The 17,050-nt window shown below is 37.3% G+C and overlaps 1 protein-coding gene across 1 annotated transcript in view; it reads left to right on the top strand.

Annotated features, from left to right (window-relative positions):
* Positions 1-370: 370 nt before the first annotated feature.
* LOC145984553 (uncharacterized) overlaps positions 371-17,050 on the top strand; it is a 149,495-nt gene continuing 132,815 nt past the window's right edge. The window contains exon 1 of the mRNA XM_083118202.1: positions 371-440. Coding sequence (XP_082974328.1) covers positions 438-440 — 3 coding nt within the window. The 5' untranslated portion in view covers positions 371-437. The remainder of the gene's footprint in view (positions 441-17,050) is intronic.

Genomic DNA, 17,050 nt, shown 5'->3' with positions numbered 1-17,050 from the left:
ATAAATAAAATACCAGCACTATATTCTCAAAAAAGGAAACATAAAATTTATTTTTCTGAAGAGATTACATTTCAAGCGCACAGCCAATTCTCGAAAATAAAGGAAGGGATTAAAATAATACCCTTACGTTGAAATCTTGCCCATCCCGCGGCTGCTAAGTGTGCGCGGGATATTCTTGCGGAATTTCAACTCAGAAACTTTCCTCGTGGAATCTGGGGTTTCGATGCGTGGGAAGGGACGCTCGATTCCCACGACTCCCAACCATCCCGTTACGTCCCGCCCCTGTCCCTTCGACAGCCAATGCACTCCGAGCCGGAGCGTGACGTCAGTAGGTGTGCGGGTAGTTTCGCGGGGTTATATACCTGTAGGAGCAAGGTGGTGGCCGCTTGTTTCACTTACCTACCGCTTGGATCATCAAAGGAACGCAGACAAGCTATATGGTAACTTATCGTCTTCTTTACACTTGTTTGCTTCTTTGCTATTGTTCAAACGCATAACTTTGCACGAAGAATTGTTGTTTCTCTTAGTTGCATGCAATTTCTCCTTTCAGGATAGTTGGTAAAAGTTGTGGTGTTTGTTTTCAAGTTTTTCAGTTTTTTCGAAAAAAGTTCATGTGAATTTTGAATTTAAAAATAAGCAAATTTTGTAATGATCTTATTGTTCTGAAATATTATTATTATTTTTTGACTGATTTAGCTGATGATTTTAAATTTTGAGAAGTGATAGTCACAAAAATATTTCGGAAAAAATGTGAAAAACTTTAATTTTGAAAATGAGACAATTACCAGAACAATGCCATTGTTTCATGGTAGTTTAATTGCTTTCCATTGATTTTCTAAAAATTTTGAATTCAATTTTGAATATGGGAGCGGCAAAAGCACCTTTCAGATGAAATCAGAAACGGATTCTTGGTGATAAACTTAGTCGTAAAGTGAGTTGCCTTTGAAAACAAACACATATGCTGCGTAAATTTAAACATTCTAGCTCTCACGGAATTTCCTACTACATGGAAGTGAATAAAATTGTATCATCGAATGTGGACGGAAAGAAGGGTGTGTTAGATTAGGAGTAACTTCTGTTTTCATTTGAGGGACTCTTGACTTTTCTTTGGTCACGAATAAATGCTTAAATCGTAGGCGATTGATTGATTGATTTGGAGTTTTATGTTCACTTTATGCACGGTAAGGCTAATCGGGACTGGACCTACAGTTTAAGGTGGGCCGAACCACTATGTGCCTCTACCGATATCGTAGGTGAGAACTAGCATTACTTCTCCGGCCTCTGTGGACAGATACTAATATATAAATATCTAGTGTCGATTGCTGTTTATCTACATAACAATGCAAATGTTTTGTGAACACACTTAATTCATATCACTCTCTTGCAATAATTGGCAGTTATATTCGATAACTGTTGAAACGTGATGTTGAAGATGCCGTTTAAGGAAATGTTTGTTTCTTGAATTGATTCTCAAAATACATTCAAAAGAGAAGGAATATCCATAAAGATCGTTCTTGGGAAAACCAGATTATCATTAGCATCCATCCACTTCGTCCAAGTAAACAGAGTGGTACAAATATAAAGAAAAGAACAACCGGATTGTCATTTTTGGTGTAAGCGAGGGTATTATACACTTAGACAGGGAAAACAGCAAATATTCCCGCCACTTTCAAGAATCGAACCAGTACCTTTTGCATGAGAGCAATATCTGTAGTTCACAAACTATTGAGTCTATGTTTAGTGGTATTCCAACAATTCTGAAGTCGAAATGTAGCTACTGTACTTCGTACATTTCCCCTATCATTTTCCCCCTGATATTAATATACCTGTAGTATACAATATACTATTTATCATAGAAATTCTGAAGGGACATATTTATGAAATTAGAACATTCACATAATTTTAATTCGTTTAAACTGTTTTCTTATTATAAAACTAAGTTTTCTTTACACGATATCTTTAACAACACACACACTAAAAGTGCAAGAGAATTCAGTGACGTGAACACATTTGTTGAGTTTCAGTAAATGCATATATGTGTGCTTGCTTTAGTGTGAATTAACTTTTAAGAAATTGTCAATTATAGAGATTGTGTATGTCTTTTTTGTTAGTTAGCGCTTTTGGCTAATCGCGACGACAAGGGTAAGTGATGATATGATGAAATTGAAGGGACACTAAAAAAAAAAACACCTATACCCAGGCCGTGATTCGAAACCGGTACCCCTTGCGTCGTAGTGCGCTATTCTACTCCGCCACGGAGGTCGGCGTATGCTCCCGTAAATTGCGTTAATTGCCTGTTTAGGTGAAAAGTGTGTGTTATTATTAAATTAACTGGTATGTCATCAAGTGCATTTTAGATTATTATGTAATTTAATTCAAATTTCTAGATGGACAAAGATTCAAAAAGTAAATACTATAACGGAGACATAGTCGATGAACTGTACAAAATCAAACTGTTTTCCAGGTCTTATGTATTTTATATTTATATTTGTATTTGGTCATCGTGCCACGACTTTAATGAACACTTCCTTCATTTAAACTATGATAATCGTGTAACAATTTACATTCATCTATAGCAGTATACGATTAATCAAACTGGGTTCCGTAAAAAATACACATTCCGCATGATTCTGAATAAAACATAGTGGATGATGTTATACACGGGATGGTTGCAAAAGAAGTCAAGAATTGTAGCCATGGTTAAAACAAGGGTTACATTTATTTATGTTAGTGTTGATATTTTCAAAGGGTGAAAATTGTTTGTTATGTAGTAAATGCTTGTTCAAGAGGATGGACCACTCCACTTTCACTTGACACGTTTGAAATTAAATTCCACGTCTCGCAATAATGCTGTACCAACTTGAAGTATCATTAAGCTTTTAACTTCTTATATAATTGATTGAAATTTCAACCATGAACAAATTCTAGATTGATATGGTTTAAGATAATAATGGAGTAATAATAAATCTATTTAAAATATATTGTATTTCACATGCTTAAAGGGTATACTAATTTGATTTTCTCCATTCATTCCAATTTGAAACAATAAACTGGAAATGTAATGGAGAGCCTCCCCTATAGCTCAGTGCTGACGCTATCACATTGTAATCAAGGTGTCACCGATCTCCGGCGGAGGAATATGACACAATGGTTTGCTCCCACTTTAGACTGTAGAGCCATTCCCGATTAGCCTATTTGAGCACAAACTAGACTTATATAAAAACTTTGACAATATAGATTTATGTTTAAAAAGTTTATTTTCCGTGTACAACTTATTGGCGCACAGAATATAATTTTTATAAATAATACTAAATTAATTGATTTAGTGGCTACTCATCTAGATTGTACATATATGTATTCTCACATCACGGAAAAGCTCTTGAAGTTATTATAATTATTATTTACCGTATTATTACCAACTCTCGTCATGACACGATAGGAAAAAAAGAACAAACTATTTTATTTAACGAGCTTCAGTTTAATCTTTATACAATGTATTCTATAAATTTTCGCTTTCGTAGAAAGTATTTGCAGAAAAACACAGTTTCCGACAATCGCCTGAAATATAATTCCCGGCGCGAAACAGCTCCCAATTAAGCGGTTTGAGAACGCCAGAGAAGCTTGATTTCATTTCGACATTTTAAGTCGGAAAATGGAAATCCAATTTGCTTCAGAAAGGTTAAGGAAGAAACGTTGGCTGCGTTATGCTATTCTCATTATGCGGCGAATTTTATTAGTGAGCAGCAAAAGCTTGCTTGCCTTAATGGCAGTAATGTACGAGTCTCGAGGGGTTCCCCGAAATTACGCGAATAGTTCACGCATTATGCATATCAGAATCGCTCGCACGACACAACCGCACAATAAATTAAAAAAAAATCAGAACATTGAGAAATTATGATTCAATAATAACCCTCCTTGTTTCAAAGTATAGTTTTAAAATAAAATGAATCAAGCCTTCGATGTGATTCAATCAGTATACATGAGTTCCTTTTTTCAATAATTTAAGTGATTTCAATAATTTTTGCGATTCCATTCTCTCTTTAGTATACCTACTGTTTAATTTGAATTATCAGATCGTAGCATTGGGAAAGAAAAGAAAACTCAGACCTACCCTTTTAACTAATATATTTTTTTCTATTTCTAGTGTAAATATAATTGCGTAAATTCTTCAATATAAACAATTACTACTATCTGATTTAGTTTGACTTTTACAATTTATGAATTATAATTAAAATATTGTGTAATTTTTACTCTACTTTTTCAAATTGCCTTGTCAACTATTTTCCTTTTATCTATTTGTCAAAACAATATACAGGTCTATAGAATACACATTACCAGAAAAGTATTTTTTGATTTTTAAGTCTCTATTAGACACACCACCATTCACGTTTTCACAATTATCCCTTGATGCATTATTTCTTTTAAAAAAAATTCAAATTCAAACTACTTGCTGTAATTATCCCACTTAATTTTGGTTTTCGTGGAGAAGATTAAATCTTTGAGTCTCTACGTTAATTATTATTTTTGCTTTTAAGTTACCAAAACTTTTATCAATGGACTCCGGATATTTAACTTGGTCCCGGGTTCAGTGTCAGTTTAAAAGTTTATGAAATTAATATATGTTCATAGAATATTTATTTTTTTCTGTTCTTTTTTTGTTTCTTCAGATAAAAAATCAACAATATAAGTATGCAGCATTTATTAATTTATCTTTGTATTGCCTTTAACATTAAAAATGTTTATATTAAGTGATACTAAATACCAGCACTGAAGCAATCCATTGAAATTAGTGAAGTTTTAATAAATTGACAAAATTTCTCTACTTTTACTGATGTAACGGAAAGCATATCTTTTTTGGTTCACCTGCACCAATTGTATTTTCACATGTTCGGTTATGGTAGATATATTGAAACTAGTCCATTAGTTTTGCTCAAATGTAATTCTAGATCAATACTCCCAAATGTTGATTAAAAACTAGCGTGGATTCTCTCTCAATTTACAGAATCTAAAAGGCTTTCAACATAGGGAATATTTGTATTTTGTCCGACATCATGAAAAGTGTGCAGCAATTCCAATCAAAATCTGTAACAGACTAGATACTCTAGGCATCTATCAGTTATAAAGGCTTCAGCACCGGAGCTCAAAACCTTCCGCAGTTAGCGTGGTCACTACCACACGACTTGCATCAATTTCGCCCCATTCTCTCATAAACAAATCACGCACCACTTTAACATTTTTATTATCAATATGTAGTCAAGGTAGTTATCGTGCTAAGCAAAATTTGAATTTAGTCATATCCACCGAAATCACTATAAAGCCTTATTAACAAAAATGTAGACTAGACAGGCTTTTGGATAAAAAGTGCGATCGATTCTGAACCCTTCGAATGATATTTATGTATTCGTGTTCGAGAAATCGATGTGCATCCCATTGTCTGTATCTTAGATTCCACCAGGATGGCCTCAACGCTAGCCTATTTCCATTTTGAAAGCACCCTAAAACAGATTTTACTATATTTCACTGTATACATTTATTTTCTGCTTCAAGAAATTTCAGACTTGCGTCTATTTCGTATGAACGCACTTAAAATTTATTGCATTGAATTAATAATTTACGTATTATTTCTATTTGTCTTCTATAACAACTTTTACGTACATTATAAAAGTCAGTTTCTCACCCTTAATCTAGAGTAGGATTGCATGAACCAAAGCCGTAGATACAAACGTCTACGGAAACCATTTTTCGTAGCAAATGTACAGTATCCTCTTTTTCCCTCCCAGAAGTGTTAATTCCTATTTTAAAAAAAGAAAAAACAATGGAAATATATTTAACTTTGCGGCAGCCAGTGCTATATTAACCAGTGAGCTCAGTCAGCCTCCGCGGTGTAGGTTCGAGTTTTGGTTAAGATATTGATGTTTCACTCGCTTAGTTTCTTCATCTGTTTTATCCAACCATCCTCATCCCTGTACAAATCCCACACGGAACGTCACGAAACTAATTAAAAATAAGTATATAATTATTAATTATTTTTTTTATTGATACTGTTTTACCGTCCGTTACTACGTTCACATTTATATAATAATTTGTGCACCAGTTGTTCAATTTTTAAAAAAAAGCACTTAATAGAACGCATAGTTCCTCCATGATTTTCTATGATCGATTATATTACTTCACTCAGGATAGCTAAAATTATTAGGAAGTTTAGAAAAACTGAATCTATTTTCCCAATATGGAAGAAATTTTCATTTCTTAAGTATGCCTGCCACTAATTTGAAATATGAATATTCGACTTCAGAATGAAGTTTTTATTTCCAAAACTACTTGTGCTGAAGCTGAAACCAAGATACATTTACAGTGTTTCCCTATTGTGCATTCAAATGACGCCAGCGGACATCAACGGTATTAACAAAATATTTGCTTCGTCGTCCCTCAGGGCAGCGTTCTGGATTTCAAGCTGTTTGCCATAGCAGTGAACGGTATTATGGCAAACAGTCTTGCCCCCGTACATGGTCTCCTCTTTGTGGACGACCTGAAGATCCTTTGTCGCTCACGCAATCTCGCATCAGCAAGTTTAATCAAGCAAATATCAAGAGTACCTCATATCGTCCACCAACACACGATTCAGATTGTGTATAAATTGTCACCGAACGAAGAAGAAATCTGCGTTCTGTTTTCACATCCTCACTCATCCTCATCCGATTATACTCTGTCTCGGGAAACTCTGGAGCAGGCGAAGTTCTCTGCGCAAGTAGTGACTCGAGAAGGCTCGAAGAAGCAACGCGCGAAAGAGGAAAGTGGGGCATGAAGCGGGCAACACGACTGCAACTATTAGCCGTTTCCAGCAGCTCACACTGCTTCGCTCAGCCCATTCGCTTTCTCCCCTTCTGTAGCTTTGCTTCCTGGAACAGATTATAGCTAAACGTGGTAGAAAAGCGAATTAAAATAAACCAACTCGATCAATCAATCAACTTTCAGCATCCAATCAAAAGTTGCCTGGAGTTTCTGAAACTGCACGTCTTCCAATAGGATCAAACACACGGATGACATGGCAGAAAATTTTCTTTTTGTTTACAAAAATTAAACTGGTGCACTTTGGCCTCGAACATCTAAAATTTCTAAGAGGAGGGAAAATTCCCTCGCTACCAAATATTTGGCGAATTGGAATTCGGCGAAACATGAATTCTGCTTTCGCCGAGAACTTTATTAAGGAGGATAATCTAATGCAATGAACCACTGGGCCATTCGGCGAAACGGAAAGATACTGCTCCAACTTACTACGTATAAACCGTTTGGTTGAGTGGTCCTCCCAAATCGGTTCCAGCGTCTCATGAAAGAAATCCTTGTGTGTTCACTTTTGTCGTAACTGTACAGCCAACGGCAAAGATAATGGTAGGCAAATTGCCCACCGCTGTTTTCACTACTTTTTTATTCTACATCCTGTGTCGTTTTAAGGAATGAAACTATGTTGGTTCGAAGCAGGCATTGTTCTCTGCTTATTGACGTCTTTATTTCAATTCATTGTCATTACATTGTGTAATTTAGACCGAATGAAAATGGTGGTGGACAATTCGCTTACTGTTTCTTTCGCCGTTGGGTGTACCTGCCACCCTGAACTATATATGGGGAAATCTGCCCTGCGTTCATGAATGAGGTTCGATTTCTCGGCTCTATTTTCTACAGGAACTTAACCTGGCAATCTCACCTTCGCCGGCTAAACTTCTATTGTCTCAGAGTTCTCAACCTTTTACGTGTTTTCAGTAGGACTGAGCCGATACCGATGCCGATAATCACAGAATCCCATTGATACCGATACCGAATCTTGAAAATTGCAATAATTAAAATTTGTTCACAATATTGATTAATATTAGTGTTTAAGTATTCCATTCTAATTATGTGCATCAATTTATCAAAAAATTTGCTTTAAAATATTCAAGTGTTACTTCAGATTACTAAATTATATGTTACGTTATTTCAGTTTCTTTTTTTAACAAAACTAGTGCAAAATAGAAAGAAAATGTGGATATACCGGCATCGGTAAATAAATTCCAACCGATACTTTCCGATACCGATACCGATGCATCGGGATCGGCATCGGTTCAGCCCTAGTTTTAAGTCATACATCTTGGGGTGCTGATAGAACGGTACTGTTCCGTCTGTACCTTTCACATATCTTGTCCAAGTTCGATTATGGATGTGTTGTCTATTCGTCCGCCCCTCCTTCTCGACGTCGTATCCTCGACACCGTTCATCATGCTGGTATTCTTTTTTGTACCAGTCCAGTCGTCAGTTTGTATGAAGAGGCATCGGAGCCTTCCTTGTCCCTACAAAGGCAACGACTAATCCTTAACTACTACCTTCATCTGCGTTCGATGCTTTCCTATACGTAATACTCCATCGTCTCTGACGATGTACCGCCTACATCCTTGTGCCAGAAGATCATTGGTAGCTACCTCCGTGGCGGAGTAGTTAGCACAGCGTGCTACGACGCTAGGAATCCCGGGTTTCATTCTCGGCCTGGGCATGGATGTTGTTTGTGAGTACCTCTTCATCAATTTCACCACATCTTCATTAGCCAAAAGCGACGCTAAATAACAAAAATCAAATCAGGGACCGTGCAGACAAGATTCTTTCATCACTTAGTGATGATAGTGATCTGCCTGGCGTTTCCCCACTCATTCCACCTCTCCCTACTTCGGAATTTTCTGTGCCTTTGGTTGACCTGTCTCTAACTGCCCTCCCAAATGCAGAAACACCAATGGCAGAATACCAGCAACGATGTCATTACCCAAATTTGAATTGATTAAATTATTATATGGATGGGTCCAAATCGGTCAAATCAGTTGGTTGTGTCTTTGTTATGGACTCTCTTGCTTTCATCATGCTTGTTCCATCTATACGGCAGGACTTTGTGCAGTCTTTAAGGCCCTTGACTTTGCCGACGTTCAAGAGTCCTTATCTGAACTGATTCGATCAGTGTGCTCCAGAGTCTGGTATCGGTGCATTCCAGGCATTCTTTAATACATCCTTTGAAGGCTCGTGTCCTTATCTGCCAGTGCTGAAGTTCGCTTCTGCTGGATCCCCAGTCACGGAGGAATCAAGGGGAACGAAGCGGCCCATGATGCTGCGAAGTCTGCTGATGTTCCGTCTGCCCTCCAGAGACTTGCTCCCTTCTTGACACGTGGCAAAATTCCAGCTATCAAGCCCAACGCTGGTGCATGATGTTCCTCGTACCGTCCTTCCTGTCGAGAACAGGTCATTTTAATTCGGCTTCGAATTGGACACAGACTTTTTACACACCGTCAATTGTTGCAAGGACTGGATCTACACTGTGCCGTAACTAATGTCGTTTGAAATGTTCGGCACATCCTTCTTGAATGTGACGATTTTAGTTTCCTCAAACAAAACTTTAACCTTCCAAGCGATTTATCATCCGATCTGGGAAATAATCAGAGTTTTTTAACTAAAGTTTCTGGCTTTGTGAGAAGAGTGGGTCTTTTCCACTCTCTCTCTCTAAGTAAGTTTCTTAGTGTGTCCTTACCTTTCTAATTCGTTGTGTATGTCCTGTACTGGCCCCTTTACAACCTGCACTTTTAATCTTTCTCAAGGGCTTTTTACACTCCTATTTTTAACACTAAGGTAAGGATTTTAGGTAAGGGGATTCCCCCCGTTTACGTTGAAGGGTTCAAAATGGCCACTTGATTAATTAATTCATTCATTCAATCAATTTTTATTTTTGAAATCGATGGTGAACTTTGCCAACCCACCACATACACTTTATGCTATCTTAGAAAAATATGACGGATCCTAATGAAATTCATTATCTCATACTTTCTAGAACTAATTTCACACTACAAATTGCTCTTAACGTCCTACATTTAAAATATAAGGTCACATCAACAACTAGGTAAATCATGATTACTTGAGAGTTAATTTCGTATGTTACATACATCTTTAATAAAGTTCTACAAGATACTGCGGACATATTATCGTTCTGGCAAGAAATGATCAATGTCTATTTCTATATATGTTCAATAGTTTGATTTTTTGCTTGATTTTTGTTATCTAGTGAAGCTTTTCTACCACTAATCGTTACGATGAGGATGAAAATGATGAACAGACACAAACAAGGAACATCCATGCCCTAGCTTGGATTCGAACCCGGGACCCGTGACGTCGTAGCGCACTGTGTTAACCACTCTGCCACGGAGGTCGGCAGTTCAATTCTCCGTTGGAAGTCAATGGTTAGGGTATCGTGTTACTCTCTTCATTATGTATGCTTCTGCTTGATTATAATTTTCATTTGGTATGAAATTTCAGGGAACAATTACGAATCAATGCTAATTTTTAACTGGATAAGTATAGCTCTGAGATGTTTTTGTAAAATTTGATTTCGAAAGTTCTATTATTATTAAGGTATTCATTTTATATACAATAGTTCTATCCATTTCGTATTACATCTTATGTTAGCTGTTCTCATTTATCGCTCTCACTTAGGGAACATCTTCATATGTATGTATGTGTGTATGTATAGTGATGATTCAAGAGTAAGAGCAAATAAATATATTTAAGTCTCTTGAGAGATTCCATGCCAATTCATCTCAAATAGCGGCCTGATACGGGCCAGATGCGGTTTATATCTTTATAGAGCCAGCCTTGCGAAAGAAACATATTAAAGGTTTTAACCAAATATTTCGTTTTCAATCTACAGCATGAACCGTGGAAAACTACCATGTTCCAAAAATAAGTTACCATGATATCCAGAGCACTAAACTAAATATTTAGGAAAATATTCGTTTAAAATAGAATAAAGTATCAGTAATATACTATAAATTATTTAGTATTCATAGCTGTAAAACATTTCTGCATGAAGAGGTGTTGAAAATTCCACATTAAGACAAAAAAAACGTGCGATATATGAATCAAGGACTTGTTTCTGAATACCACTCAGATATTGTCGTTGTCTGTAAATGAAAAAATGTTGTTTAAGAAATAACAACTGTTTTTAAAGTTGCATCTTCTTCAGGAATGAAGGCCACATTTTGTACTAACAATTAAGGCTAATTACTGGTAAAAAGAAATTAATTCTTCAGTAAAGCTTAGAGGGTTTTATATTTAAGTTTTCTCTCACGTTTTTAAGAATTGATTTTTTGCAAGTAAATTAAAACAGCTATCTAAGAGCATTATGAGCCTAAAAAGATTAGGTGGTTGCCTGTATTTGTGAAGATTTGCATTCCGTTGTTAATTAAAAGTGAGTTTTTAATGAATCAACTTGCAATTACGAGCACTACAATTTTCTTCATTTTTCAATCAATAAACACGCGATTTAACTTATTCGCAAGGATCTAAGACGTACGTTAAAGAGAGGCAGAGAGAGAGAGAGAGAGAGAGAGAGAGAGAGAGAGAGAGAGAGAGAGAGAGAGAGAGAGAGAGAGACGGCAGTCGATTCAGACCCTTCTCATATAAAACTTTAGAACGGCACCCATATGTAACTGATGTTACTGTGTGCCTCTTTTTCACTCTTAAAAATCTTCATATTTGACTTGTAATGGCCGATTGATGATCGTTACGTACTTACGTATTGAGATGTCAGAGTCAATATTACACTTCTGACCAGTGGTGTATACAAAGGATCTATTTGGCATGAGTGTCCTAATTTGCCTCGACTAAAAAAATACACTTATCGTAAGGGCTAGAAGGGATTCCTATGTGCTAAAAATTTAGCACAATATGACCTTCCTGCAACCTGGGCGAGGACTATCTTGACAGTCCAGTCAGAAACTGTTTCATTTGAAGGATTTAGCATGGGGCATGTTTTTTAATTGTGACTTTCGGATGTCATGAGTTTGAAATGAATTTTCATGGATTATTATAATTTTTAATACTCGTAGGCTTGCAGTACAATTTGGTGGTAAAAACTCTAAAATATAGTGCGAGGTATAGAAGGAACCGAGGGGAGGGGGGCACGAGAAAATACATCAACATGTGTAGAGATACTAATTTGGAAATTTAAAACTTACTACCTTCGACTGCTGTTTCAGCCATGCTTTAGAGCAAAATAGGCCAAGCTTGAAAATAACAGCATGTAATGTAGGAATATCGGTTTTCTGTCCATCTTGAAATGTGTTGGTCGATGTTACTCAAATTCAATACTAATGCAGTACTCAAAGGTATCTAGCATATTTTAAATTTTCATATTAAAATCTGTAAATTTACAGCGGTTGTTGCGATGGCAAATTTGGGACCTTTCCTCATTTGCCCCTTGCTCCTAATATACCATACACTATATTTCCAAACCTTCGTCACCAAACTGTAGTGGAAGTTATGCAGTAACAATTCCCTGAAACTCATTAATTCTTACTTAAGTTATTGTTTCAAGATGATACAATCCAAAAGCCACAATAATAAAAAAAAAAAAATCCAAGCTAAATTTTGTCTCTGGGCCCACACTTATAGTTTCAGTCATTAAAATGTTCCCTTCAAATTATGCACGGGCATCCAGTTTCTGACTAGACTATAACTTGTAAAACAGTATCTGATTTTATTATGTTCTTTATGACGAAAATATAGTTTCGAGTCGAAGAAAATAAATTAACATGGTTCATGATTCGGAAGAAACTAATGTGCATGGCAAAACATGTCTCATCGCACCTTGAAATGGAATCGTAAATACACCGCTGCTTGTGTTGGTGGTATTGTCTGTGTCAACGTGTGAAAGATGCTAAAAGAAGGACCAATACGTTGCTGACCAAGGCAGTTTATTAAGATAAAACACTTAACACGTAACGTTTCGACCCTGTATCAGGGTCTTCCTCAGACGAAGAACTAAACTAAAATGATGAAATATACACATACAGAAAGATTACATACACATAGCAGGGTCACAAGCCACACAACAACAAATCAAGGTGACAGTCCTTATCTATGAAGATTTCTCCGAAGGAATTAAACATATCACCTCCTGACAGTTGTTGACTAATGGGTCTACTACACTGACAGGTGATTGGCAGGTCAAGATTAGCACCTGCTTACCACTCCCCCACCCCTCCTGCCTTTTTGGTTATGGATGAATGCCTCCTCCTCTGATCTTCTTCTTTTCTCTTCTTTCTTCCTTCTTCATACTTCTTTTTTCTTCATTCCTTTTCTTCATCCTTTCAACTTTCTCTAACACACTCTTCCATTCCTTGTTTATCTTGAGTCCTCCATTCCAATTCATGATGTCTTCTCCTTTCTTTTCTATTTCTTTGGCCTCCTTCCATTTTCTCACTAGTTCTCTCTTCTCTTTTCCTATTCGCCTAGCCGAATCCCATTCAACTTCATGTCCTGTTTCTCTAGTGTGTTTGAATATGGCATTCCTGTCTCTCTTCAATCTCACATCATCCATGTGTTGCTTTAACCTGTCTTTAAGTCTCTTCTTCGTTTCCCCGATATATACACTTTCACATCCTCTGCACTTCACCTCGTAGATAACCCCTTCCTCTTCTTCCTCTCTCTTTTCTTCCTTCTTCTTGCTGGCTATACTTAAAATAGTGCGTCCTCCCTTCCTGTAAGTTCTTATACCCACTTTCCTCAGCACTTTGCATATCTTCTCTGTGGCATCGCCCATACTTCTTATACCAAACCATCTCTCTTTTTCTTTTTCTTCGTTCTCTTCCAGTCCTCTCTCTTTTATCTCTTTCCTTCTTCTGTTGATGTTGTGTCTGTCTTTCTTTTCATAGCCATTCTCTTCTAGTTGTTCCCACAGGCTATTAATCTTGGTTTCTTCTTCCCCTTTCTCTGTGCATATCTTCTTTATTCGGTCTTCCATGTTCCTTATAAAATTACGTTTAGTTCCATCACCCACATCACTTCTTTTGTGGCAGAACACTCCTGCCGAACACTTCTTTTGATACCATGTAGCCACAATCCCCATTCCTCTCTTCTTTTTCATCTCAATATCCAAGAAATTTAATGCTCCTTCCTGTTCCGTTTCGAGCTCAAGGAATATCCCTGCTTTCTCATCTTCTACATCTTTAACAAGCTTACTCAGCTGCCTTTTTGTTCCCTTCCATATCCCAAAACAATCATCCACATATCTACAAAACAGACTTAACTTATCTCCTCCTTTCACTATCACTTCCTTCTCCCATTCATTCATAACTAATTCCGCCAACACAGGGCTCAAGCAAGAGCCTATATTCAGACCTTCACTAATCTTGATGATTTTACTCCCCACTCTGCTGTAGCCATTGTCCCAAATGGTTTCCAGCGCTTGTACCACTCTCTCACTATCCCATTCTCCTATAATGCTTTTCCCCACTTTCTTCCTCACTATATCCACTACGTGTCCCCTTTTGATGCTCGGGAACATGCTTCTCACGTCTAGGCTAAACATTATGATTTTATCCCCAGACTCCTTCAGACCTTTTATAAGGTCCACCACTTGCTCACTGTTTTTCACGGCTCTGCTTTCTTGTTCTCTCACTAACACTTCAATTACCTTTTTTTTATGTACGTTACGTGTTAAGTGTTTTATCTTAATAAACTGCCTTGGTCAGCAACGTATTGGTTTTAATATGGAAAAAACAAGGCTTAATTATATTATAAAAGAAGGAGAGAAAAATATGATTGATTGATTGATTGATTGCTATTATTTTACCTCGCGTTTTGTGCCTCTTGGCTAATTTGCGAAGATGGGGATGAGTGATGAAATGATTAAATTAATGAATGGACATTCACAAACAACCATGCCCGAGCGGGATTCGAACCCGGGACGCCTGGCGTCGCAGCGAAGAACAAATATGAACCTCAGGTTCGAGAAGGTTTAAAAAATACCCTTAGCATGTAAATTTTAATAAACCGTGAAACTTTGGGGTAGGCAAGTGCCCCCTGCCCCCCGCCAAGTTAAGCCTATGTCTTGGACAGGCTTGAAGCAAGTTTTAGTTTCTTCCCCTTTGCCTCAGTTTCTATCACTTCCTTTCAAATACGTTATTTGTTTTTCCACCGTTTCTCGTATCGTTGGTTTACTTCCCATTGGGTCACGGAACGGTTTCTTCCCGTTCCATCGCTTCTCGAAAAGTGAGCGTGGTTTGTTCCGATCCATCGCTCCTGATAACGAAAGTGGTTTTCCGGGTCAGGTGTTCCCAATCCATCGCCCAAAAAAAGCCTCAGTTGTATGCAGGTTAGGTTAGGTTAGGTTAGGTTAGGAAAAACACTCTCGTTATCAGGAGCGATGGATCGGAACAAACCACGCCCACTTTTAGAGAAACGATGGATCGGGAAGTGATGAAACGGGAGTAAATCCACGGAACACGTTCCTCGCTATACGTTTTACAACACATAATGTGGTTGGTAGCTCGTCATCGTTTGTAGCATATGTGTTCCTTGTAATATTGGCACACGCCGTTACATGACAGGAAGAAACGTCACAGATGAGATGAAATGTTATGTGTAGTTGCCAGCATGCAGGCGGCAAAACTGGCTTTTTTTAATGTTCGTAGCGTCGAAAGAACGCACTGAAGACAAAAATGTTACTGAGGCAAGTTGTTTGCTTTGATATCCGTAATACGTTTCTGTTGTCCACGGGCGCCATTTAAGAGACACCCTCTTTGTGTGGGGGTGAGGCGAAGGGTATACAGGCTTGAAGCAAGTTTTTGTTTCTTCCCCTTTGCCTCAGTTTCTACCATTTCCTTTAAAATACGTTATTTGTTTTTCCATCGTTTCTCGTATCGTTCCCATTGGGTCAAGGAACACGTTTCTCGTTATACATAATGTGGTTGGTAGCTCGTCATTGTTTGTGAGGTCTGCCGTCATTGTATGTTCTTTTCTATTTGAGCACTGACAATTCCTAAGGAATATACACGTTTTTCTCCCTGGTGATTGTTTTCGGATTTCGAGAATAAAAGACTTGAAAGTTTCAAGCAATTCTAGACAATTAAGCACCTTTAATATAGATTGGCTCGGAGTTTCCCGACTGTTCATAATCCAGAGATTATTTTCCGAAATCGGAATCATCAAAGAAAGATTTTCTCCCAGATTTCAGAACAAAGGTTTTGAAATCCTGCATATCCGTAGTGATGACATCTTCTCCAGTCTTTTGCAGTGCAAACTCTAATTAGCTTTCAGTCATTTTCACTTACACTTACTTTACTTTTCGAGCTTTGATTTGCTTTATTTTACTTTGCTTTTTTTGCCACTTTTGGTGATATAGATGAGATGGATTAGTGCTGATATGGTGAAATTGATGAAGGGACACTCACAAAGAACAACACCCCATTTACTGGTCGGGATTCGAATACGGGACCCTTGGGCAATCCACTCCGCCACAGAGACCGACTACTTTTAGAGATATATTCTAATTGTTTGAGTGAGCTTAAAGAAAATGTTTCAATACAACATAGCGCAGTCCGATGCTTACATAAAAATTCTGCTTAATCTGTGGGTAATCAAATGAGAGTTTTGCTAGTTTTAGAAGTTTATTATTAGTACTACTATACACTATTTCACAGATATATTGTCAGCCATGAACCCTCATACCCAGTAGCGGCTGGTGGTGTGACTTTATCGGTGTATACTTGAGCCTCGCGTCCAGAAGAAGTGTGTAATCACCCCTCTCAAATACTCGCTCCAGTTCTTGCATACATAATGATACTTAATGTATTGGCAACCCAAGTTATGAGCACCTTTCACCGAAAATGGCCTATAGGAGAGTTTGCTTCATGAAAAATATAAAAAATGTTAATGAAATATCTCGGTTAATTTTCCGTCGATCACGAGAAGAGCGAAGTTGTTGGGTATAGATAATTCAACATTCGATAACATGACAAAATCACTAAAAACACATAAATACCGATCTACAATATTCAATATTATTATCGATTTGCAAAATATCTAGTAAAAACTTTCTTCCTCGCCCCGCTGATAATAGTGAACAATAGTAAGAAGAATTTTTGCATACATCTAACAACAAAAATCCTAAGAGTGAGTTTATTTTTTAAGTGCACAGGAAAGCAAAAAGAGACGACCTACAGTTTAAGGAGAGGTCCGAAGCACTATGTGCCTCCATCGGGTGCAT

This window comes from Lepisma saccharinum, chromosome 2, assembly GCF_977018435.1.
Source record: "Lepisma saccharinum chromosome 2, izLepSacc3.1, whole genome shotgun sequence".
Lineage (NCBI taxonomy): Eukaryota > Metazoa > Arthropoda > Insecta > Zygentoma > Lepismatidae > Lepisma > Lepisma saccharinum.
This window is presented reverse-complemented; position numbering and strand designations above follow the sequence as displayed.